Source organism: Chiloscyllium plagiosum, chromosome 7 (assembly GCF_004010195.1).
Source record: "Chiloscyllium plagiosum isolate BGI_BamShark_2017 chromosome 7, ASM401019v2, whole genome shotgun sequence".
In the NCBI taxonomy this organism is placed as follows: Eukaryota; Metazoa; Chordata; class Chondrichthyes; order Orectolobiformes; family Hemiscylliidae; genus Chiloscyllium; species Chiloscyllium plagiosum.
In genome coordinates, this window is record NC_057716.1 from 26,898,182 (window position 1) to 26,925,887 (window position 27,706).

The following is a 27,706-nucleotide window of genomic DNA, read 5'->3' on the forward strand; positions in this document are numbered from 1 at the left end:
GCAGTAAACTAGTTTGTGAGGAGTGCTGCTCTACCTGGAACCTACCTTTAGGCCCTTGGATACTGAGTAGGGAGGAGGTAAATGGGCACCTTTGGTGGTTGCAGGATAAGGTGCCACAGGTCTGTGTAAGGGGAAAGGTGGGAGTGAAGGATGTACCAGGGTATCCCGGAGAGAACACTCCTGGCTGAAGTTGGGGAGGGGAATGTGTCTGGTGGTGGCATGTCGCTGGAGGTAGCGGAAATGGCAGCTGCTGATCTACTGGATGTGGATGCTGGTGGGATGGTAGGTAAGGACAAGGGGAACCCTATCGTTGTGGCAGGAGGGAAGAGAAGGGTTGAGGACGGAATTGCAGGAGATGGGTCAGAACTGGCTGAGGGTCCTGCCAACAACTGTGTTAAGGAATCATCAGTTGAGAAAGAAGGTGGACATTTAGGAAGGTCTCTTTATGAAGATGGCCTCATCGGGACATATGCGAAAGAGACGGAGGAACTGGGAGAACGGAATGGAGTCTTTACAGGAAACAGGGTGCGAGGATGTATAGTCCAGGTAACTGCGAAAGTCAGTGCATTTACAGTTCATATTATTGGCCAGTCGATTCCCAGAAATGGAAACAGATGTCAAGAAAGGGAAGGGAGGAGTCAGAGATAGACCAGCTGAAAGTGAGGGCGGGCTGGAAACTAGAAGTGAAATCAATTTAACTTTTCCAATTCCGGAAGGGGGGGGAAGCAGCACAGATGATATCATCGATATATCGCCGAAACAGTTGTGTTTGGGGGCCAGAATAAGATTGGAGCAACGAATGTATCATGTACCACAAGAAGAAACAGGCATAACTGGGGCCAATGCGAGTACCCATGGTCACCCCTCTGACCTGAAGGAAACGAGAGGAGTTAAAAGAAGTTATTGAGGGTGAGGATGAGCTCGGCCAAGCGGAGGGTGGTGGTGGTGGGTGGGGAGGGATGGTTCAGCCTTTGCTCCAGGAAGGTGTGGAGAGCCCTGGAGGAGGTGGACGTGTAAAGTGATTGCACGTCCATGGTAAAGAGGCGGTGGCTAGAGCCTGCAAACTGGAAATTCGAAACTGGCATGAAGCTTCAGAGGAATCACGGGTGAATGTGGGCAGGGATTGGACCACGGGAGAAAAAAACTGAGTTAAGGTAGGAAGAGGGGAGTTCTGTGGGGCAGGAGCAGCCAAAAACCATGGGCCTGCCTGTTTGTGGATCGTTGGAAGGAGGTAGAAGCGAGCTGTACTACTATCAGCTCAGAGGCAGTGCGGGAGGGTTCGTGAGATGAAATGAGCTTAGTGACTGTTGTTGATATGATGGCCTGATGTGCCACTGTGGGGTCATGGACCGGGGAAGAAGGAAGTCGTCTGAGAGCTGGCGCTCCACCTCTACAATGTCGAGGTCAGTATGCCAGACTACAACAGCACCACCCAACCATCAAGAACTCTTGCCTTGTGTGGCAAAGACCTCATCTGTCACCTTGTCCAATGCCTTTTGGAAATCCAAATGTACTGTACTTACTGGTTCCCCTTTATCCAATCTGATTGACACATTCTCGAAGAACTCAAAGTCATCTGTCAAATACAGGTTCCCTTTCACAAAACCATGTTGACATTGCTCAATTCTGTAAATATTTCATGACTACCCCCTTCATAATCCTTTGCAGAAATGTTATTTTATCAGTTTATCAACAATTCTCAATGGCATTACACGTTCAAATCAAAGACAAAAAAGATGTTGGAAATCAGTCAGCAATCATTACAAGTGGTTCTGCCAAGAAATACTGTTGATACTGATTTGTTCAGTAAACTTTGTGTCTAGATATTTGAAAAGCGTCAGAATTAAGGATACGTTGAAAACAGTGCCTGGTGTATGGAAGAGACATGTTGGGGCAATGTTGGCCCTTGATGGTTCCTGTACACAGTGCTGGTTCCACTATTCTGTGATCTGGCTGCTTCGTGCTGAAAAGAACAACAGTGAAATTAGTTAGCCCGAGAACTACCAAGATCTAACTAGCCCTGATGCCAGGTCTCACAGATATCCGTGCACTTTAGCATGGCAGATCTTTCCTATTTCAGCACGCTACATCAGTATCATTGGGGATGGGCACTGGAAGCCATTTCCAACAGGGAGTTGCAATTACTACCAGAGTCCTTTGCAACTCCACAGGCAGTCAGTTACATGGCAGTGGCAGGTGCCAATGCCTACCTCTGTGTTGCTTCATGGATGGTAGGGGTAAACTTGAACATGGGAATGGGGATCACTCAAGAAGAAAAATCTCTTTGTATCAATGAACATATATAAACCCCTCGAAAGCAAACAATTATTGATAGCTATTAAGCGTTAAGAGCTGTTTAGACTCAAAGGCCACAAGGTACCATAAAGAATTTCTCTCCCAATCCCAACATCAAGAAAACTACCCACTATACTTGAAGTCTCAAAAGCACATATATAAGCAATGAATTATTTCACAGTGCAGTGATGGTTGCAGCAGGTAAACTCTGCAACCGGTTCATAGACAGCAAGGTCTTACTTCAAAATACAGCCTGTTCACACACAGCAAGACCCGAAAAGCAAGGTACTAATTCACAATTGCAGTGGTTTTGATCTTGAATTAGTCAGGATGCTGGGAGAGGCCCCAGCTCTCCCTCAAAACATGCTAGCAGATCTTCAAGAGCCATCTGAGCAAGCACAAGACCCCCCCCTGCAGTTCGATTCGCTCTCTTCTGATGCACTCTCCATTTTCACTCTTGCTTTTATGATTGTATTATTCTCTGCACTCCATGCTGATTCTTTGCTGGAATCATCCAATACCAAGTGTGCTTGTGTTTACCCTTTTAAAGGCTTTATCCAATTAACACCACTTACCTGTGAACTCGCGTAGCCCTGTAAATTTTCCCCTTTATTTATCCACCCAGTTTCCTTTCCTTAGTCTGTCTCTAAATCTGACTAAAATCAGTCTCTACCACCTCTTCAGAAAATGTATTTCAGGTCAGAACTTTGTTTGAAAAAAAATCAATTAAGCTTGTCTTTGGTTATTTTGTTAACCTGACCCCTGGTTAACTACCCTTCTGTCACTGGAGAGAGTTTCTTTTCATTCACTCTGATTAAAATTCATGATTTTGAACACCTCGGGTGTTCTCTGCTCTAAAGAGAGTCTCATCACTTCCATGATTGAAGTACTCATCCCTAACATCATTGTGATTTTTTTCCACATTCTCCAGAAGACCTTGACATATTTCCCAAAGTGTGATGTATAGAAGCAGACAATATTGTAGCTGTTTTAAATGATGCACATCAATCCTTGCTCCTCCTCCTCCTCTCCCTTTCCTGCCTTCCCTCTCTCTCCAACATTCCCACTGTCCTCGACCACCCATTTTGCCCCTTACTTCTCGTCCTTCCAACTGATCAGTGCTTTCTCTCAACTTCCCCAGCAACAACTTTCTATCAACAAAAACTGCCTCAACGGTTGAAATTTGTCTTGCCAGTTCTGAATTGATTGAGCTGCAACCTCTAGCCAGCCTCACCTCTTCCACTGCTATGGCAAAATCTGATTTTCATTCCACATCGCCTTGACATCATGGTTTGAGGAGTGCGTCACACCCAATTCTCATGTGTACAGCATCACATGCCTTTGCAAACTGAATTTGGACTCTTCAGATATTAATCAGCAGACTGCAGATCTTCAACACCTGAGTGATACTGGTATTATTAAAATGCTAAAAACTCAAATGAGCCCTTTTTACACATCCTTTGTTGCACAGATGCAAAGGGAAGTTCCTATGAATCAAAGCATTTGTCTCTCAAAAATGACAACATAGATATGATGTCTTTACTGGTTTCAACTTGCTCTTCAGTTATCAACTCAAACTATTTCTGCGTCCAATCTTTGCAGCACCTTACACGTTTCCCTTCGAAAAATTTGATCTGTTTACTCAACTGCCACTTTTGAGAAAGCATCCCATGATCTAATAATTTCTCCTTTTATCCTTCTAGCCCACACGGTTACAGAATTATCAAATTTCACGATTTACCTTCTCAAGACTTGTCAAACTTTTGACAAGTTTTTATTAGATTCTCCCTAAACGCTCTCTTTGAAAGATGAACTAATATTTTCCCAGACTTTCTTAACAATCAGAACTGCTTTAGGGCTTTACTTTTTAAAATCCATATCCTTTGTTATGGCTCCAACACACTTGCAATACTGGAGGTGTTCGTAGCCTCATACAGTACTCAGACAGAGGACTAATTATCCTGCATTAATGCATCACTTCCTTGCTGTTATACTAGTGTTCCTATGTGGACTTAGAGAGTTTCTCCCTGTGAATGCCACAATACACAAAGCACCTATGTCAATGAATGCTTCAGTAACCGTCAAACAGAAAACAGCACAAGCTGAACCACTCATGTCAGAGCCCCTTGTTGGGATTGAATTAATCAGGTTGGATTAAATGGTTGAGATACAAATATTTGCATTTTTCAAAGTCTGTCATGCTCCTGGTCCAATATAATCTTGAACCAGACACTTGCTGTTAAGTCAAATTAATTTAGACCCTCAAGGACTGGTCCTTTAGGAATCAATGAACAACCACTGAACAACAATGCTGCATTACTCTCATACATTCCTGAGATAATATTAAGCCGATGCACTTTCAAATGGTTTAACACCGTAGACTGAGCAAATCTCTCAGCATTACTATGCCAACAACCTTATCTTTAGACTCCCTCCTTGGTATGTTAAGGCTAAAATAAAAGTAGAGACTAAAATAAAAACAAATAATTGGAAGTTTGGTGAGCCTGAGTACTCAGGCAATTGGCTGCACAGAAGATATAAGCATTAAACTCCTCCCAATCTTATCAATTAAAATAATTTAGGTGGGTCAATGGATTCTGTAAAATATCTGCAGTGCCTTGAGGTGACCCAATGATTACTGTTTCCGCTATGTGTAATGTTAAGCGATGTTTTCATGTCCAAGCACCACTCTTGACGAGTCGTGAACACAAACAACTCTACACCGGACCATATGTATAACCTCCAAGTAAAAGGGCTGAAAACACAGGACTATTTTGAGAAAGAAACAGTTTTGATACAGTACATTTAACATTGTTAACCCGTGCAAGCAACCCCTTGCACATGTGGTGACTCGAGTTTCCTCACAAATGCTGCTAAGCATGCTTAAACATTCCTCCAATCCGACTTCTCTGGTCCTCTTCCTCCCTACCCACTATTTCCTTTTGCCTTGGTCCAAATATCCCTGGCCTTTAACTCAATTGACCTGAATATCACAGTAGTTCTCCACTCCATAGATCAATTGCCCCAAAAACAAAGACGACCGCAGCTGTGAACACAAAGGTAAAGAACAAGCATCATCTTGAGAAGCCTGCTCCATGTTCTCAGCACCTGACTGTCAGAGAACATGCAAATTCTAAGCAGCCTGTAATGTCTGAAATTAAAAAAGTCTCCATCGGGAGACGTGAAAGAAGAAAGTATTAACTTGTTTGAATGTAGAGCACTGAAAACCCTTTGTAGGGAGCATCACGAATGACTTACTCTGTTGAACAGAGACGGAGCTTAACTTTAATCATCATTAAACAGGAATGCTTTAAACATAAAATAAGATTTAATCCAGCTTCCTGTGCTTTCAAGCTTAATAGTCTCTTGAGAATGATTTAGTCTCTTCAGCAATTATTGTTTAAAAAGATAAATACTCCAGCCAAAAAAATTATAAAAGTTAAATAGATATTAAAGCAAAAAATATTTTTTTTTTAAAAGTAAGCCTCCACAGAACACAATCTCCTCTCATGTACACCACCCAGCCCTCACCCCTTAATCTCATTTTCACCCCACTGTCTTCTGAAAGCATTAGAGTGCAAACCCACAAGTGTTGACACCATTCAACAGACAAGTAACAACTCTTCACGAGATCAGACAATCAACTGGCTGCAAGCCAGCTGACCACAAAAAGCATCACACTGAGGTATGAAGCTGCTCTTTTCCCAAAGTCGATGCTCATTCAGTTGCTCATAGGAGCTACAAGACAGTAACCAGCAACCATTTGAACGTGAATGGTATGGTAATTGTTGCTGGACTAGTAACCCATACCGTTAGCCTAATAATGAAGCGTGTAACAGTTGAAATTATAGCATGATAAATTGGAGAATCTGAATCTGGACGACAAGAATACCTAAATATTGAAACAAATGATATTAGTCAAGTTGGTATGAGACAAGCTGCTGAAAAACCCAATGATTTCACCAATATCCTTTGGCCTGGTCTGGCCTAAATGTGACTCCTTAACGATGCAGAAGTAATTCATTCATAGCTGACCTCTAAAATGGCCTCAATCATACCAATCCTCTCACCACCTTCCATAACAGCTAAAGCTGGGTAGAAAAATAGCTAGTCAGCAGCTGTCCGATTTACCCCATCCCTCTCTTGTCTGGGACACCTCAGGTTCAATCAAATCAGCCAAATCAATGCAGGACAAAAAAAGACTAGTATTTCATCAATGGATAAGCATTCAGGCAGCAGTGCAGTTTTACACTTTCCACACATGCAGTGGGTTTAAACACCTGTTTGGAAAACAGGAGCTCCTGAGTTCAAATTCTAGTCCTCTTGTGGCATGGTGGTAGAATCCTGACCTCCTGGACTGAAAGGCCTGCGTTCAAGTCATCTCTGAACAGACTGATTAGAAAAACAGATTAAAAATAAATAACAAAGGTGAGCTTGTTTCTGGAAAATTTGTTTGAGGGAGGAACGTTGGCCAGGGCAATGAATTAAACATGGAATTTACAAAACTACGTCCTTTTGTTTTTTTAAAGACACAGGGCCAATAAGAATGATAAAAGGCAGGGACAAGGCCATATCACCATCCCTTCCTTTTAACAAAAATGTACCATACAGATTGAAATACCAGATTGTAGGCGTTGGAATCTCAAAACTACTCTCACCAAGGGCCCTAAACAGAACAGCAGTCATTTCAAAGAGGATGAAGGTATTAAAATATTGTATTTTTAGTGCTCTAATGAGGCTTCATTATGAATGTTTGAAATTCAAGACTGACAATAATCACAAAGGCTGTATTTGACAAAATGTCCAAAAGCAGCAAACTTCTCCACCCAAAGGTTGTGTTGATCCAAGATTATCGAAGAGATTGGTTTCCCTTGACCAATCCCTCCATTAAGTGATACCTGGCAATGCCAGCGCACAGTGGCTGACCTGGTCTGCGTGGGGGCTGCCGCTCGGAGTTCCCAAAGCAACTGCCCGGCGGAGTCTGGCTCCTTGCTGGCTGCTTGCAGTAGTGCTTTCCGAAAGGCATGCCGACACCTCTGCTGGCGGGCCGCTGCTCGCTCCACTCGACAGAGCTGCACATATCTGTGCTGCAGATAAGTGCAGTGGCGTGTCATTCTCAAACTCCTTGTACTCGGCCCCTCATCTTCCAAGCTGCACAAAAGAATGGAATCAAAGTTTAACCCTCCTGCCATTAGAGAAATCAGTGTTTCTGTGTGCATTCATAACAAATATGCATGCACTATTTACTTTTGAGTTAATGTAATCGACAATGTAAAGAACTTCAATGTTATAACATTTGGCCTTATGTGGTGATTGCAACAAATGACATATCAATTTGTACCAGCAATATAATTAAGCACAACCTTTACTTTATGCTTGCTCTGCTCACATGATCTTCTGCCACTCTGTCCCCCCCCGCAAAGTTAAAAATCACAACACCAGGTTATAGTCCAACAATTTGAAAGTATAAGTTTTCAGAGCACTGCTCCTTCATCAGGTCACTAGAGGGGCAGAAACCAGCCTGACTCAAGGTTGGGATACAGACAGACTCTAACTTCACACCTTTAATGCATTCTCTGAGCTGAGATATCACTTTTTTTTAATGAAACCTTAAGTTAACTTGGGAATGTGACTTGAAAAAAGTTTTAGGATTTACATATTAATGAACCAAAACATGCACCCCAATTTTAAGCAATGAACTTAACAGCAATCTAGGTTTGTTCAATTCATTGCATCAGTTGTATGACACTTTGATCTCACAAGTCTCTTGCTGCATTATAGAAAATGGAGCAACATTATACAGCATAGGAACCAATGAATTTGGCTATGGAAGGGAAAAGTCTAAGGAAACACATCCAGCTTTATTCACCACTTGAACAGCAATTTTGTGACCAACGTGAGAGCCAAGGCCAAAGCACAGCACACAACTGCAGGAAGGGCAAATCAACAATCTATAGGAGATCCTCCTATTTACTCTGTCTGAAAACAGTCAGCATTTTCAAATTCCTGAAACATGCAAGGGACGCAAATAAATAGGTGAGATGGGGATAAGACAGAATGAAAGGGGACTGGAATGGAAGGGACAAAGGAAAAGGAAAAGGCGGGTAATATTGAATGAACGACAACATGAAGAGAGATGGGAAGAAAAGAAAATTGTTCAGGAAGAACTGTTAAGAGATCTGAAAAGGGAAAGAATGGGCCCAAAGTATTTTAATAAATAAAGGGAAAGGACATGCTTTTAAGTTTGGGATTCGGGCTGGATTGGATTTCATTTCACAAAATGGCATTCCTTCAATTACTCAAATAGGTTCCGTTTGCTGATAGGTAAGAGCAGTGAAATTTCTGAAATTAACTGAATGATTAAAAACCTAACACTTAAAAATTTAAAAAAAACTCAAGTATACAGGTGACCAGAAAAAATTGTCAAACTAAAAGAATTTTTTGAATTTCTAAAATTGCTTTTATATCCCACATGAATGTAAACATTTCAAAGAAAAATTTGAGATCAACAGGCAGTCGGAATGTAGTGGATCGCTGGTGTCAGCAGGCTTTTAAGTTCAAATAAAAGAAAAATGAGAGCCATATCTATAGTGCGTTTTGACAACATTCAGATGCCCCTCTGCATTTCCAGCCTTCTAATTTAGTAGTTTTTGCACTACTGCCACTGTTGTAATGTATGACATTTGGCAGCCAATTTGTGAAAGCAAGCTCCCATAAGACTAAGCTAATGACCAGATATTTGCTAGAGGTGTTGTTGAAGGGGTAAACATTGGCCTGATATCAAAGAGAACTTCCATGCTCCTCTTCGAATCTTGGCATGGGGGCCTTTTATATCTACGTCAGAGGGCAGATGGATCTGGCATTAAAGTATCTATCAAATAAATGGTCATGGCAATGCAGCACCCACAGTACAAGATTGCAAGCTTAAGTCTCTCACGGAGGACTTGAGTCCAAAACTTTCCATGAAAGAGGCAACTGTACAACCCAGGGAGCCAGAGTCAACATCCTGAACAGCATGTAAAGGAGAACCAATGGAGACAGAGCCAGATGTCTGCTCTTGGCTTCACTGCTCGAAAAGAAAATTATCCAAAAAAAAGAACAAATAGTGTGTACATTCGTAATAGCTTTCATCCAGTCAAATGTCACAATATGTCAAAGAAGCTTTGGAGGAAAATAAATGGGACACAGGTGGTGAAACTTTACAACTAAATGTGTGGTTTAAGTAGAAGGCTTGGCAAAGTTCTTCAAGGAAAAACAATAGAAAGGCAAAGTGATTTATAGAAGGGAATTTCAGAGATGAGAACTGATGTGACAGGAGGCATGACTGTCTTCGATGGAATGAACAAAACTGGGACTGCTCAGAGGCCAAAACTGGAGGAATGCATATCTTTCACACAATCTTAAAAGATCAAACAGAAACGGATTTATAATATTGCCTTTCAGGACCACCAGATGTCTCAAAGTTCTGCCAGTCAATTAAGCATTTTGAAGGGTAGTCAAGATGTTAGCGCAGGACCTGTGGCAGCCAATTTGCATGCAGCAAGCTTCCATGAACAGTAATGTATTAATGGCCAAATAATTTGTTTCTGTGGGACTGATCAAGGGATAAACATATGCCAGATTTTGTATACCCATCTAACAGGGGAAGGAGGATCTCAGTATCATTTAACATAACAAAACATCGACTGCAACACTCCTTCAGGAATGTATTGCAATGTCTGCCTTAATTTTGTGCTCATGTCTTAGAATGGGACACAAGCCCAAAATTTGCTAACCTAAGAGACTAGAGAGCTTCAACTCGGCTACAGATGATTAGATTAGATTAGATTACTTTACAGTGTGGAAACAGGCCCTTCGGCCCAACAAGTCCACACCGACCCGCTGAAGCGTAACCCATCCATTCCCCTGCATTTACCCCTTTTACCTAACACTACGGGCAATTTAGCATGGCCAATTCACCTGACCTGCACATCTTTGGACTGTGGGAGGAAACCGGAGCACCCGGAGGAAACCCACGCAGACACGGGGAGAATGTGCAAACTCCACACAGTCAGTCACCTGAGACAGGAATTGAACCCGGGTCTCTGGTGCTGTGAGGCAGCAGTGCTAACCACTGTGCCACCGTGCCACCCGTATGCCACCGTGGCACCTAATTCAGAAGTCAGGATATGCAAGGTCAGGAGGATTTGAAATTAAGCACCAGAAAGCATTTAAAAATCAAGGTGTTCTCAAATTGGGAGCCATCATAGACTGAAGAATGGGTCTCGTTGCATGTTAGTATATGGGCAGCAGTCTGAGATGAGCTAACATTTACGAAAATGAGAGATGGAAGTGTACTTCTGAAATAAAAACACATGGTTCGAGAAACTCAGCAGATCTGGTACCATCTATGAAGAGAGAAACAGCTTTTCGATTCTGATAAGCTCTGAAGAAGAGTCCTTCATGCACACATATCTATCGTGGTTCCTTGATTTTTGCTATCTGACTTTCTAATTGGCTACTTTGTTGTGCCAAGTTCTTTGAGGATTGTTTTCCTGCAAGTGGCCTGTGGGAAATAAAAGCTTAAGATGTAGGAGCAGAAGTAGACCATTCAGCCCATCGAGACTGTACCACCATTCATTAAGATCATGGCAGCCTTTCCTCTATCAACCTCAATTTTCTTACTGATTAAAAAGTTTATCGCAGCCTTAAATGTACTTAATAAGCCAGCCTAAACAGGCCTCTATGGTAAAGAACTCCACAGATTCACTGTCCCCAGAAGAATTCCTCCTCGTCGGTGTTTCAAATATGCAACCACTTATTCCGGAGAGTATGCTCTCTGGTTTGAGGTGCTTTCACAAGGGAAACAACCTCTCAGCATCCACCCTGTCAAGTCCTTGAAGAATTTTGTCTATTTCAAGAAGGTTGTGTTTTTTTTATATTCAAGTAGTTACAGGCCCAATACACTCAGCCTCTCATAAGACAGTCCATGGAATGACAGCCAACTGCAGACATGCTAACTGTCAATCAAGCTGTATGATGAATGGGAAAGTGCTGCCAAAAAGCTGGGATCCAATAAAGCCACTCAAAATAAAAGCGGCTGCCATTTGTCACAAATTCTCTAAACCCGTAATGAGTATATGGAGTGAGTACTGACACTACTGTGTCAACCAACAAATTGGTGGCTGAGCAAGACTCATTGGAAATGGAAACAAAAACAGAAGTTGCTGGAAAGGCTCAGCAGGTCTGGCAGTCTCTGTGAAGATGCTGCCAGACCTGCTGAGCTTTTCCAGCAACTTCTGTTCTTGTTTCCTATTTACAGTATCGGTTCTTCTGCCTTTTATCATCGGAAAAGGAGACTATTTACTCAGCAAATGAAATCTATTTAAGTTGTCTCAACAACTCCTATCCAAACCTATAACAAAGTCTTCTTATAAATCAAGGATTATTTTCCAGAAAATGGAGAGTGACAGTGCGTCCCAGAACAATCTCAGTTATCCGAACATCAATTATTTGAGCAAGATCTCGTAAATGCTTCCTTTGTTTGGATAACTGATCTGATCGTAAACAATCAGTTATCTGAACAAAATACTCCCGCCTTTCTCATTTGGATAATCCAGGTTGTTCTGTATACACAAATTCAAGCCTCAAGCTACTTGTACTGATTGAGTACTGACAGAGGAATTACCTATCAGCTTCATTCCGGCAGGGATCTGTAGCGTCACTGTATACAACCACAGTTACAGTATCAACAGGAAGTCACATCCTTATTCGCTCTTAAATAAAAACAAAGTACAGAACACTCAGGTCCAATTGGGTGTTACTGGATTTGAAATGCCAACTCTATTGTCTCCACAGATCCTGCCAGACCGCCACAGTTGTCCAGCAATTCATTTCTTTCTCAAATGTCCAGCATCCACAGCATTTTGCTTTTATTTACTTGATTCTATATCTTCCTTATTCAGTTCTCAGAGTGTCTGTGTGTAAAAAGGTAAGGATGCAGAACATATTCTGGATCTGTTGCCAATATCTAATACCATCATCGCTCATTTTCTTCGACTGGGAAATCTGTCCATCTCCAGTAGCTCTGTGTTTTCTCAGTTTGTTCGTAAGAAAATTGGAATGGGGAAGGCCATTCAGCCCTTGGTGCTTTATCTATTCAATTAGATCATAGCTTATCTGCAATTCAACTGCAACTACAATTTCACTCTTTATTGCTTAAGTCTCTTTGTTGACAAAAATCTGACATTTTCACTCTTGAAAGCTAATCAGCTCTGCACCCCCAGCCTTTTCACTAAGAAAATTCTGGATTTTTACTTCCCTTTGTGCAATACGATGTCTGGTTCTAATGATAAAATACATAAAAAACAAAGTAGAAGATTAAACTCCTCCATTCTAATTCCACCACAAGAGGATGTCATTTCTATTTATTCCACTGAATCATTTCAATATCTGACAACAGTTCAATTAGGAGTACCACCTGCTGCACCGCCTCCCCAAATTTCCTAAGCCCCAATGTGCAATCATTCTTCAGTTTAATTTTCAAGCACCAATTACATTCTGGTGAATTGAAGACCAATAGATCCTTATTACACAGATAGGAGGCCGTGACTGACAAATCATAGAGAATACTTTTAGGAGGTAACAAGCAAGTAAAACAAAGGAAAGCCAGTAGATATGATTCATTTGGATTTCCAGAATGCCTTTCACAAGGTGCTGCACAGGATGCTGCTAAATGAGATAAGAGCCCATGGCATTTGGGACAAGGTACAGGCAATGACAGAAGGAGGAGGGGGAAAAAGGGGCCTTGTTCAGAATGGCACTCCGTATCGAGTGGAATTCTACAGGCGTTGCATTAAAATTAACAAAATAGGATCGAAGGGCACAGCCTCAGAGTTAAACCATGACCCTTTAGAACTGAGATGAGGAAGAATTTCTTCAGCCATAGGGTGGTGAATCTGAATAACTGACTGTTAGAGAAGGCTGTGGAAGCCAAGTCAATGAGTGCATTTATGACAGAGATAGATAAGTCATTGATTAGCTAGGGGATCAATGGTTAGAAGCAGCAGCTAGGAGATTGGGGTTGAGAAATATATCAGCCATGATTGAATAGCAGAGCAACCATGAGTTAAATAGCTAATTCTGCTCCTACATCTTACATTACTGCCTAATGCCTAAACTGAAAGCAGCACTCCAAATGGGAGCCAACCAAAACTCTGTACAATTTACATGACTTCCTCTCCTTCATAATTCAACTTCAAACAAAAGCCAACAATTACATCAGAGTCTCAGTTATGTTAGAAAACTCTTCGAGATCTAATGAGTTATAAGTTGTGATTTCCAAATATCTTTGCTCCAATGCAATTCCTAAGTTATTCAATTTATCTTGTAGTGGGTCCAGTGTGGACTATCAAAGTTTAACTTCAGGCTTGGGCTTTACCAAGTTCTTTGTTATTTCATATCACAGGAGTTCATAAACACAGCTGCTAAGATGGAATTCTCTTTTGCTTAGGGATTGCTGGGAGTCTGTGTATATTTTCAACAAACATTCCTAGAGTATTCAATGCATGCATTACTGATTCTAGCTCAACTGTGGTCAAGTTTGCCACATACACCTTGCAGTATTCTCATCAACAGTTTCAATGTCGGATGCACAACCAGAGTTACAAAAGCAGCCTAGTGTGGAAGATCATGTCACTCAATGAGATGTTTAAAAAGATGGAAGATAATGCTGACGCAACTTGCACGGTTTGGGACATGAGTAATGATGGAAAAGCAATGGCCCTCCAGGCAGTCTCTAACAATCACTTACATGTGCATTTAAATGAACATGTTCCACATGCCAGCCAGAAACCATATATGATTGCCCATACAAAATAGAAATCCAGATATTATCAGTCAAATGCAGGAGAGCAATCTTAGGAATTCCTCTCCAGCTCCCCACAGCAATCAAAACTTGGCCAGGACATCTTCCTTGATTTGATTGCTTCCAGAAAGTAGTAACTATGGGAAGAAGTGATCTCCACCAGGTTATCACCTGCAAGCTTGCATGTGGTCCTGTAACCACGTTCTAGGGAAAGGCTCTGGCATCTAATCTAGGTCTAATCTCCCAATTCAAAGCAGTGATCCCTCATCTTCTCTAATCTACTGTTTAGGAACAAAGTGTCAAAAGGAACACAATTCTCCCTTTCAATATCTTATAAACCTTGATCAGAACATACAGTACACTCAAACAATTCAAAGCAAAGTTAGCAGGAAACAGACACTGTTGAGGGGGAAAAGAAATCACCCAAGATGGAGTTGATGGGCGCAAGCATAGACAGCTCTGTATTCTTCCTGAATCATTAATTTAAAAAAAATCCCATCTGTTTTACAAGGTGCTCCAGTGTAACAGCAATTAATACCACAATATTGGAGGAACACTTTTCCTTTCCCAAATCACCAATGAATACACTGACAGGTAACAAAACCATGCATTAAAATGTGAAACAGCACAAATTGGAGAAGAAAACTCCAGAAGCATGTCATTTACAGAACAGCTTTCCAGTCAGCCATTCAAAACCATTCTTCTCTTCAATTATATTTGTATTTGCTTAATCTCCTTAACCCCATATCAATTCTCATCTCGCTTAACAAAGAAGGAAGGCATCTCAGTTTTGAAACTTTCTGTTGACCCTCGCCCTCAATGTCTTTTCTAGAAAGTTTTAGATTTTCACCGATACATGTGCGAAGTGCTTCCTGACAAAATCCCTGAATGGCCTTGTTTTAATCTTCAAGTTATGCCACTTTTGTTGGATTTCCTCAGAGAAAACCAATTCTCTTTGGCTCAGTAACTCCTTTGATCACAAGAAACACCTGAATTAGATCACCATGTAACCGTCTATATTTTACTACAATCATGTTTATTGAACATTTATTTTACAAACACTCCAGTCCATAAGGATGAGGATCTCGGAGCCCTAGGAACTTGAAAAGACATCCTGGAGTGTTGAAATGAAACTAATTTTTCTCAGTCTGGACAAGCTTCTGTACTTTTCTGTTTAATAAATAAATAACCTGTTGTTTCTACCACTGAATATGCGCGAAGGACAAAAATGTACATTCATGTAGCAGCTTCCATGGAGCAAAACATCCCAAGACATGCCACAGAAGGTTAATCAGATAAGCACTGACACCAAGACAAAGATAACAAGTAATTAAGATCAAAGTGGGCTTGGAGAGAGAGAGAGGGGGAGAGAGAGAGGGAGAGAAAAATGGTAATTTAAAAAATAAGTGACAAACGTGGAAAAACATAGCAGCTATTCCAAGTCAACAAAGCCTAAAGAACTAGCAGCTATTCCAAGTCAACAAAGCCTAAAGAACAGCAAGGAAGATTGTTCATCGGCTATCTGCATTTATGCAAGTTAGGTTCAATGGCCAAAACATCAGGTTAATGTCCCGGTTTTCTTGCATCGATATAAAAAAGGAATTCAATGGTGTATTTTTGCATCCAAAGTCAGCACTAGCCAGGATGCAGCACTCCTTGAGTATAAAACTGCAGCATCAGCTTAGATTGAGCTCAAAACTTAGAACTGAAACTGCAAATTTCAAACTCAAACACGTTTCTCCAACTGCATCAAATTTGTATACAAATAGTCCTTCCCCCTCAAATCTTTCAAGCAATATTATAATTGATTTACCTGTCAAGAAATTGTTCAGAAATATCCTAGAAGTGAGTTGGGATGGTAAAACTTCAACACACAATGTGGGGCAAGGGCTAATTTTTAACAAATGCCCACAGTCAATTTGTAATTAATCTTAATCATAGCCTATGTTTATATACACCCGAAAATCACGTATAGAGACCCACCTCAGATTTTAAGTGTTTTTGTTGCAAGGTTTAACCAGTTGACTTTTCTATTAGACTGAAACATTTTCTGCCCATATCCTTGTTATCTTGCTCCCCTAAAACACTTGGAAGAGATGAACCCTCATAAAACATAGTTAATTTGCAGCTTCACTGAGCTGTGTCATTTCAGGACACTATTGCTGGCTGTGGCATGCAGCACAAAGATTCCTGTAAGCCCAATGAACATATGCCAGTTCAAAACACCTAACTATTCTAATCCAATTCTCAGCACCTGACTCATAAGCTTTTGCACCTTAGCATTTGCAAGTGTACATTTAAATGTACAATTGAAGAGTGCTTCGACCATGTTCAACTGAAGCTAGCTGGTCAGACTGTCACAGGAATTATTCAGGAACCACTCAAAAAGCTATCTATACCCTGACCCAAGCACATTAAACACCATGAGGCAGATCATGCCTGACAGGAACAGCTATCCCTCAGACTGGCTTTGAAGGTGATTTGAGTGTATTCCTGACATTACGCCACCTCTCTCAAAATATTGCACAACAGGCAACTCTCACAGACATAGGCTTTCTAGTTAAGAATGGCTAAGGAAGGAAAGAAATTTAAATAGGGGACCTTCATGGCAGTTAAAAATAGAATCACAAACTCATGCACAATGCACTTAGACAGGGTTTGGGTGGTCTAATGCAAACTGAACCAACAAAAAGGCTTTTATACGACTAAAAGGCAGCCTACAATGCTAGTATGAGCACAGGCATTTGCCAGTCCCTGCTCAACACAGCATGCTCTATCCAAAATGCACTTAACATGCTTCCAAAACTCTGGTGTACATCTTAAAAGTTGCACGAAGCAGTGACAGGTCCACAAGTTGGGTGCCTGAGCTCAGGCAATTCAATCTAAAGGTATAATTCTTACTTGCTGATTCGCTCCTGTTGGAATTTTGTCAGTGGTGGGTTAACTTCAAAATCTGAATATGAAGATGTGTCACTATCCATGAATTGAAATATGTGGGAACATTTTACTGAAAAATCCGTGGCCTGTGAAGCTCTGATGTATATGTGCATGATGCACAATGACAAAAACGATGTTCCTCATACCAAAGGGTGAACGTCCATTCGCCAGTAATTGTGGCAAGTTTCACCAATTCCATGAATGTTGTGGGATCAAAAACAAAATATGCTCGCACATAATCCAAACTTTAGTTTGGCCACCCTTCATGTAACATCGCAGAGCAGTACTGAGTGACTGCTGTACTCTTGACAGTAGCACCTTTCATCCAAAACATTAAACGGAGGCTTCTCTCGTGGAGAGGCTCCATGTCACCAGGGAGTCCTCTTGGTAGCCTGGCCAATATTTGTCCTTCAATCAATAACAGTAAACAGGTTGTTCAATTTTTTGTTTGCAGGAGCTCACCATTTGCAAATTGATTGTTAGGTTTCCTATACGCAAACACAGACACAATTTCATGAGGACTCTCCTGACTATGACCTGCTTTGCGATATCGTAAGGTTATGAAGAGCATGATATAAATGCAAATAGCTGGCTTTTTACGGCTATCCAGCAGCCTCATGGTAAGCTTATTGATATTCTGACTGGGTGAAATAGATTGTCGATAATTTCACAAACTGATGAATAAGCTTATAAAATACACTATTTTCAAGGGGTGAAAAGTTTGGAGTTGAAGCGGAAGCCATAGACAAGATGAAGCTTGTAGCAATGAAGCAGTATTTTATACATAAGGATCGAAAACTCAAGTTTGACTGGTTTGCAAGCTTCACTTTGAACTTAAGGTTTCATTGTGGATTCATAAATCAATCTTTGGTACATGATTAGCTAATGAAATATGTACACCCCACAACCTTAGTTCCTGGAAAAGCTGAAACTGCTACCTAATTTCTGCAGGTTGGTCAGGAAAAGCCTTCAGCAGATTCCTATACACTCCAGAGACATAGAATGGATAAGTACAATGATATTTGACATGATATATTCATGGTAAATCACCCAGGAGCAAATCCATGCTAAAACCCTAAGGAGCAACACAGCCATTCCCACTTCCCCACACTTTCTTCATAGCTGTGTAGATTTCTTAGAGTGCTTTTCTAAAACCCATTTCGAAAGCCTCTACTGAATTTGTCTCCACCACTTGCTGCATTAAAAAAAGCTTCTTTGGCCAATTAACTGTATTGTCCTCTGCTTCCTAAGTATACTGAAATTGCAAACAATTTCTCTATTATGTCTGCAGACACCTCTCAGTTTTTATCATCTCCATCAAACCTCCTTTCAACCTTGTCTTTTCCAAGCTAATCCAACCTTCTCCAATTTACCCCGGTAGCTTCTTCAAAGTCAGGCCTGTAAATCATTTCCAGATTCACTTTGAAAGCGTCACGTCATTCCCCAAGGTCAGTGTTCAGAATTGGACACAATAGAACCATCACCTCAGGACATTAAATGGTGTTACCATCACTGCATCTCCTGCTATCAACAACCTCAGGGTTAACGCTGATCAGAAACAACTGGAAAAACCATACAAAAGCACTAACTACAAATGCCAGAGTTGCCTAAGAGACCAACTCGTCTCCCCAACTGCACAAAGTCTGTCTACCATTTAAAAAGCACAAGTCAGGAGTGTCATGGAATACTCCTCACTTTGTCTGGATGAGTGCAGATCCAACAGCATTGAAAAAACTTGATGACCTCCAGGTAAAAACAGCTTGTTTGATTGGCACCACATTAACAAATATCCAGCCCTTCTAGCACTGATGCTCAGTAGCAGCAGTACAGACCACATACTACAAGAATGGCAGAAATTCATCCAAGCTCCTTAGATGGCAGCTTGCAATGATTCATGACCATTTTCATTTAGATTAAGGGCAGCAGATATATGGGAACAACATCACTTGCAAGTTGCCCTCCAAGCCAGTCACTACTCTGAAGGAATGGCAATATATTTCTAAGTCAGTGTAGCTGGGTCAAAATACTGGTACTCTCTCTCGCTCAGCAGTTTACCTACAGCATATGGACTGCAGCAGTTTTAGAAGGCAGTTCACCACAGACTTCTCAAGGTTAATAAGGGACAAGCCAATAAATGTTGGCCAGCCAGTAATACCCACATCCCATGACTGAATTAAAAAATGAAATGGAGGCAAAAATCAGTGATTTATCAAGGTTCCTAATGATTTCCTGGATTGTGTGTTCGATACTTCTATTTATTAAGCCCAGGATCTTATTTGCCTTTCTAACTGTTTTCTCAACCTACCCTGTTACCTTGCAACAGTGTACATATATTTCCAGTGTTCACTGTTCTAGCACCTCCTTTGCAATTGGACACTTCACTTTGCACTTCCTCTCATTTCTAACATCAAAATCTTCTCACTTCTCTGCATTAAATCCCACATGCTTGATTTTATTAGTCTACATGCTTTAGGAGTCTACCACCATCCTCCTCACAGCTCATATTAGGTCGTCTGGAAATAATGTTATCATATTCTGAACAATGAAATCAACGTCATTAACAAGGCTCAAGAAAAGCAACAATCAAAAAACCGACTGCTGGGATACGCCTCCCCAAAAGAAGCATCTACTCAAAACTACTTTGTATTTTCTGTCACGAAGCTAACTTCACGTTCACTGTCCCTTTTATTCTGTGGATTTCAACTTGGTTGTTACCTGCATTATGCAGCACCTAATTGTCTTTTGGATGTTTTTATATGCATCAACCTTCCATTAGTTTATCAAAAAGCCCAATCTATATAGTTAAGCAGGATTTGCCTTCCATAGATGTGTGTTCACTGTTTAAAATTTATCTGCACTTGTCCTATTGACTTGGTTCCACATTATTTCTACAACGCCTCCACTGAGGCGAACCTAACAGGCTTGTAGTCGCTGGTTTTAAATTTTTCCAAAGTAGCATTTGCAGTTTTTCAATTCTTGGCACTAACTGGAAAATTATGGCCAGGACCACCTTAACTTACTTCCTTACTTCCCCCAGCACCCTCAGATGTATCCCATTCAGTCCTGGTGACTGATAATTAAGTACAGCCAGCATTTCTCACGCAACAGCTTATATTTGTATGTCACCTTGAATGTCACTGGAGCATTATAAAATAAAATACTCCACAGAGCTACCAAGGAAATGTGAGGCAAATGGCCGAAGGCTTGGTGAAAGACATGGATTTTGAGGAGCATCTTCACTGTGGGAGAAAAGTGGAAAGGCAAAGACAGAAAATTCTTGAGTTTGTGGTCAACAAACTGAAAGCATGGTTACAAGTTCTGGAACAATGAAGAGTGGAAATGATCAAGAAACTTCCTCTTTACCAATTTTTAGCCCTTCCAACATGTCAACTACCTTCTCTTTCACTATGTCTGTGCGTCTGTCTGCATACTGATGCTACAATGCTTATTTAGCACCTCAGCCTTGCTTTCTGCCTACATGTCAGGATCCCCTTTGGGCCATCTTACTGGCTTCACCAGCACTCGACTGCTCATTTGGTATTTACAAGCACACAAGAACTAACTGTACACATGTTGCGTGGAACCTCCTATCATAAGTCCTGTCTCATTCTGCACAACACTGACAAGAGTTTATTCTAATGCATCGTCAAAGTCTCATCAAAATCCAAAGATTGCTGGTTGTAACCCAACTCCAGACATCAACACAATTTCATCTGCCACTCCAGGAGAGTCCCAAGGGAAGTGCTATCTTTTAGTTTTGTTAAACACAGTGCCCTTCAGCCCACTCAACTAGACAGAAAAGATCCCAAATCAGTCTGTCAGCACATTAGCCTTGAATCAATGTCTGTACAATGATTCAACTGGTCGCGGTCTCACTGCTATTTGACAGACCATTACTGTGCACCAATTGATTGTATGGCATCCACTACAATGTCTACATTTCAGAAGCTCTTTGTCCTTAAAGCACTATATACATGCAGGTACTTTGTATAAGTGGAGCAAGGCAATTTAATCAAGGGTTAGATAATCAATCCTGCTCTTTCATCGATATCTTCACAATAAATTGACCCAAGATGCTCTGTGCAATCCAAGATTCCTCCATTTTGTTCTATATTCAGCTAAGAGACTAGGTTTTGACTTCATGCACAGGGTTAGGAATTCTTCTCGGAGAAGTACAACTCATTTTTTAAGATGCATGTGACTGTCAAGTACTTGGTTGATCTTTTAGCTTTCGCTGACCATGTTTATGCAGTCTTGCAACTTCTGCTCAAAACTATGGATTCTCCATTATAAGGTTATGAGCATGGACATGAATTTGAAAATAAGCATACTAGTAAAGCAGAATATTGTGCATAGAACAGTCCCTTCAGCCCTCAATGTTGTGCCAACCTTTTATCCTACTCTAAGATCAGACTAACCTACATACCCTTCGTTTTACTACCTTCCATGTGCCTATCCAAAAATCACAAATGCTGGAAATATAAAGCAGAAAATGTTCCAAACACTCAGGAGATCAAGAACCACCATTCAGCTCAGAGTCCACACAGACCTACACTACCCCTGTGTAATCCCACATTTTCCATGGCTAATCTATTTAGCTTGCACATTGCTGGGCACTATGGGCAATTTATCATTGGCCAGTCCACCTAACCTTACGAGGAAAGGCTGAGGGTCTTGAGGCTGTTTTCGTTAGAGAGAAGAAGGTTGAGAGGAGACTTAATAGAGACATATAAGATAATCACAGGGTTAGATAGGATGGACAGGGAGAGCCTTTTTCCAAGTATGGTGACGGTGAGCACGAGGGGACGTAGTTTTAAATTGAGGGGTGATAGATATAGGACAGATATCAGAAGTAATTTCTTTACTCAGTAGTAAGGATATGGAATGCTTTGCCTGAAACGGTAGCAGATTAACCAACTTTAAGTACATTTATGTAGTCATTGGACAAGCATATTGACGTACATGGAATACTGTAGGTTAGATGGGCTTCAGATTGGTATGACAAGTCGGCACAACATCAAGGGCCGAAGGGCCTGTACTGTACTGTAATGTTCTATACCTTTGGACTATGGGAGGAAACTAACACCTGGAGAAAACCCATGCAGACATGGGCAGAATGTGCAAACTCCACACTGTTGCTCTGGAATCAAACTCAGGTCCCTGGCGCTCTAAGGAAGCGGTGCTAAACACCGAGCTGCCCTGCATATGAATGGCAGTTCCAATTCTAAGTGAAGAAACTTAAAGTGAATCTCGGATTCCGATAGGAATCAATGTTAAGTTCATTGGTTCATGTCCCATCGGGTAAAAAGACAAGGTACAATTTCAAGTACTGTAACAAAAATATTTGCAATGCTGTGCATTCTGAATTAGACTGACTCGCAAAATAAAGTGCACGAACAAAATAAAACAGAAATACAACATACTCACAAACTGTCATACGATCTGAAATGACCTAAGCATTTAGACACACAGGTCTGTTGACTTCTGCACCTTCCATTGTCTTAGTGTTTTACTACCAAAATGAATCATTTCCTGCTCTGTGCATTAAATTTCATTTTCTCCTTGTCTGTCCAATCTACCCATCTGCCCATGCCCTTTTGAAGTTCAACATCATCCTCCTTAGACAGTTCACAACATGTAGGGTTTTGGATCATTTCCAAATTTTGAAATTTTGCCAAGGATGAGATCATATATAAACATGGATACACCAGAAAGAGCTGGGATCATAATACAAACCTCTGGTGAACACCATAATAAACTTTCCGACAATCCAAAAGCATCTATTCAGCGAGCACCTTTCAAGCTCAGCCAATACTGGTTCCATATTGCTACTGTGTCTTGGATTCCATGAGTTCCAACTTTGGTCAGAGGTCTGTTGTGTGGCACTTGATTAAATTCTTTTGTGGAAATCCACGTACACCAATTAACAGCATTATCCTAATCGGCCTTCTGTGTCACCTCATGAAGGTCTCAAGAAAGCTATCTAATCAAGCTTTTTCTTTAATAAATCAAATTGGCTTTTCTCAATGACCCTGCAAGTAACCATGTATTTTGTCCCATATAATGGTTTTCAGAAATCTCCCCACCAAATGTTAATCATGTCAGTTTGCAGAGGTCTACATCCTCAACAACAAAGACCCATAACATTACCAACTTTGCTCATCATCCACCCGTTTGGTCTCGTAGATCTACAAGGAACATTTCTCATGTTTTCAGTAGTTCTCTGTCCTTTTGGTCATGTGGAGACCAGATTTATGCATATGAAGTCTCGTCAAGGAGATCGAAAGGTTATTCCTTATTCAAAAGGTGTGCGCAGCCAATCAAAGTCATAAGGGTTAGTTCAGTAGAAAAATGACAAATAGGCCTAAAATGTCAAGTTATCAATTCCCAAACCAGGAGTCCCTCATGTTGCTGAATGATTACCCAGATGGTACTCACTCGGGACGAATAGCTGACCACTTGTCCCGCAACGTCCACGCAAACTGGCAAGGAGGCATACGTTCATCTTCCTCTTCCTCCTCCTCGCTGTCCTCAGACCAGTCTAGCCCTGTAGACAAGAAGAATGTCATCTCATTGAACCCAAGGTAGGATGCAAAGCATTATACTGGAGACCCATGGAAAGGTTTTCCAAGTAATACTAAAAGGGACCTGTGGGATAAACACCCAGTATCGTGTAGGGAAAACCCTGAATTATTTAATAAAGAATCAGAAGACAAAGTGTGAAGCTTAAGGAGTTTCTAGACATGACCAGAGGTCAAAAATCTTCCTTCTCCACTTACTAGAGCCTCAGGCTCATTTAACAGCACAAATGGATCCCAATAGCAACTGCCCTCCTTGAATGACCAAGTCTATCTGATCAAACGTTCATCTCAAGAAACACTAGTGACATAAACAATTGCTTTCACTGGCGCGCACAGTCCCGTCAGGCTGTCGCCCCTTCAACACACAGAGTCCTCAAGTTACACCAAGTTCAATGGACACACTGAGCCCTGCAGAGTCAGTCTCCTTTCCTGCACTGACCCAGAGTCTTACCATCCTCACTAACACACTGACCGAGTGCACATATCTCCTTTCACACAGATCCCTGCTAGTTTAATAGACTCAAGAGATAATCTTCCATCATTAATGACCCTTGGACTTTGTAACTCTGGCACATACGTGAACCCACGTTGCTACTGTCTTAGATTACTAGATTAGATTACTTACAGCATGGAAACAGGCCCTTCAGCCCAACATTAAGATGCTTAGAAACATTAACTTCAAAGACTTGAATACATAATAAGTAATTGTGGCCTGAGGATTGATGCCTGTGGCGCTCCATTAGTTACAACTTGTCATATGGAAAATGCCCCCCTTATGCCAACTTGATTATAGTAATTAGACAAAACCCTATCCACACGGACGCTCCGAATAGCAACCCACCCAGACCCATTCCCCTACATTTACCCCTTCACCTAACAATTTAGTGTGGCCAATTCACCTGACCTGCACATTTTTGGACTGTGGGAGGAAACTGGAGCACCCGGAGGAAACCCACGGGGGGAATGTGCAAACTTCACACAGACAGTTGCCTGAGGCAGCAATTGAACCCGGGTCTATGGCGCCGTGAGGCAGCAGTGCTAACCACTGTGCCACCGTGCCGCTGGTGCCTTTTATAGTTTTCGCAAAACCTCCCTACTTTTATACTCCATTTCCTTTGAAATAAATGCCAACTCTTCATTTGCCTTTCCCCTCAGAGTGAACGAATACACTAGCTTGACATGATTCATGTAATCCCATCCCCAAATCTCAGTTCTGCAATTTTACCCCAGATAATATTCAACTCTTCTATTCATGCTGCCAAAGTATACAACCTCATTATCCCACACACTCCAACTGTCAAGTGTCTGTCCACATAACCTGTTTATATCCCAATGCAAACTTCATGTCATCCTGGCTACTTGCCCTCCCACCTATTTATATGCTTAGAAACATTAACTTCAAAGACTTGAATACATTGTAAATAATTGTGGTCTGAGGATTGATGCCTGTGGCACTCCATTAGTTACAACTTGTCATATGGAAAATGCCCCCCTTATGCCAACTTGTTTATAGTAATTAGACAACACTCTATCCACACAAACGTACAACCCCAGCACTATGGGTTCTTCACATATTAAGCAGCCTTGTGTACTTTAAAGAGTTCCCATCTCCTTCAACACACTGACCTCGTCAGTCTGTCTCCTCTAACAGTGGTCTCAAGAGTTAGGACAATCACGGTCTAGATTAGTTTGCCTACAGTATGGAAACAGGCCCCTCGGCCCAACAAGTCCACACTGACCCTCCGAACAGTAACTCATCTAGGCACATTCTCCTACATTTACCCTGCCTAATGCAATTAACACTATGGGTAATTGAGCATCGCCAATTCACCTGACTTGCACATCTTTGGATTGTGGGAGGAAACCCACGCAGACACAGGGAGAATGTATAAAACTCTACGCAGACACTCGCCCAAGGCAGGAATCAAACCCAGGTCCCTGGCGCTGAGAGGCTGCAGTATTAACCCTTGAGCCACTGTGACACCCAACTGGTACTGTTATTCCATTTTGCCACTCAAGACTTCCCCACTATTCAAGATATATCCCAGTAACCCTCAATTCTCTTACGCAGCAAGAGTCCATCTAGTTAATGACCCTATCTCCACCACCTTCTGAGGCAGAGTGCTTCAAGAACACACTTTGGAAAAGAAAATTTCCCAATATGTGTCTTGAAACAATGGCCCCCAATTTTTAAACTATGCCCTCTAGTTCCAGGCTGCCCAAGAGGAATCATTCTTTTGACATCCACCTTAAGAGCAACCAAGATCTTCTGCACTTCAATCAAGACAACCCAGTCTTCTAAACCCTTGTGGGGAAGAGCCCAGTCAGTCAGATGATTGGTCAGGATATAAACAATGGAAGAGAATGAAGAAAACCTTCAATCAGAAGGGCAGAGACTTCAGTATGAGAGGAAGAAGCTAGCTTGGAATGTAAAAATGCATTGCAAGAGTTTCTACAGCTATGTTAAAAAAAGGGAGAGAGTAAGTAAAGTGAGTTTATTCCTTTTAGAGGGTGAGTTAATAGCAGATCATACTCTGAAATGAGAAATGTTTTACTTTTGTCTTCACCTTATAGACAATACAAAAAACATTCCACTGGTAGCTATAAAATGTGGAGGAGAGACAGTTAGACAAAATTACAATCATGAGGGAAGTGTCACTCAGCAAACTGAGGCAACGGTTGGCTAACAGCATGTTAATATGCAGGCACAGCACGTATTCAAAAAGACAATTTGAGAAGTTATACTTTGAGAGAACTGAACCTGAAAGGAAGATGTTATATTTCCAGTTATATAGAGCATTTGTGGGACCAGATTTTTAAAGAGTGTTTGCAGTTTTGATCTCCCTATTTAAGCAGGGATATAAATGCATTGGAGGCAGTTCAGAGAAGATTTCTTAGCTTGTTAGTTGCATACCACCACAGGGTCCTCAGTAGGCTTGCTCAATCACCAGTCTCCTGAACAGACCGATCTCTATGTTCTCCCTTAGTCGTTAGTGCTGATATGGATCATGACCACTGGATCCACACCTTTCATGACAAATTCTCTTCCAGCACTGAGCAAATGACGGAACTGGGCAGATAACACAGCTGTCTAAACTCTCACTGTTTGCTGCAGAGAACAACGTCAACCCCCCTGGTTATAATAACAATTACAATATTCCTTGTTGCATCCCACTAGAAGTTTCCTGTACCATAGTGGCATTGCCAAGTTTGCACATCAATCCTGCAGTCCCCACTCTCCTCGAAACAGGCTGAAAGAAGCTCAAAATTGTTGGTCAGTTAGAGGCTGACACTCCCACATTCCTGCCCTACAGTTCCAACATCAGCTTCACTCACAGTAACACCCTCCTGTTCCTTGCACTGACTAAATCAGAAGACAGGTGTCACTGTTTCCTAGCATAAAGTATCCAGATATTTCCCCTCCCTGATAGATGTCACTGTCTGCCGTTCTGCCTCCACCTCGAACTCTAAGCTGAAGCTAGTACAATTTCAAAGTCTTACCTCAGGTATCACGAAAGGTATCCAATAGCTCCCACTTGCCGTTGCTTTGACACATCACCTGAACTGCCATTTTAAGTAAATTTGAGCTGTTGCATTATATTATTTCACTTAGTTATGTTGCCTTTGTATGTTTTACTGAAATTATCACGAATTTGCATACAACAATAACATTTAAGAAAAAAAGATTTTAAACACTTACCGGAGACTCACCAAATAGCTTGCTCCTCCGTTAATAATACAGCAAAAACTGAGTTCAATTAGCTCCAGTGAATCGAACTGCCTCTGGTTGCAAGCCACTAGGGGGTGCTGACCTGGCCTGCTTCTTTGTCACTATCTCCTCTAACAAAACAATGCCGAGAGTTGCTGTGGCCTTTTAACGAGGCACTAACTTTTTTTCCCTGCACTGTCCCCTATGTCTCTCCGTTCATGACTGATCGAGAGAATCTCTTTATCATTTAACATACCCACACCTGGCATCACCCTCTTCCCCCCCTTAACACACCCAGCCCAGGCATTGCTCTCTCCTCTAACATACCCCCATCCGGGC

The 27,706-nt window shown here is 41.4% G+C and overlaps 1 protein-coding gene across 4 annotated transcripts in view; it reads right to left on the reverse strand.

Annotated features, from left to right (window-relative positions):
- The window catches only part of LOC122551428 (INO80 complex subunit D-like), an 81,087-nt gene that overhangs the window by 14,738 nt on the left and 38,643 nt on the right, over positions 1-27,706 (reverse strand). For all 4 annotated transcript variants that reach the window (XM_043693320.1, XM_043693321.1, XM_043693318.1 and 1 more), the window contains exons 4-6: positions 23,516-23,624; positions 7,222-7,446; positions 1,854-1,963 (exon numbers count right to left, since the gene is read on the reverse strand). In XM_043693320.1, coding sequence (XP_043549255.1) covers positions 1,854-1,963; positions 7,222-7,446; positions 23,516-23,624 — 444 coding nt within the window. The remainder of the gene's footprint in view (positions 1-1,853; positions 1,964-7,221; positions 7,447-23,515; positions 23,625-27,706) is intronic.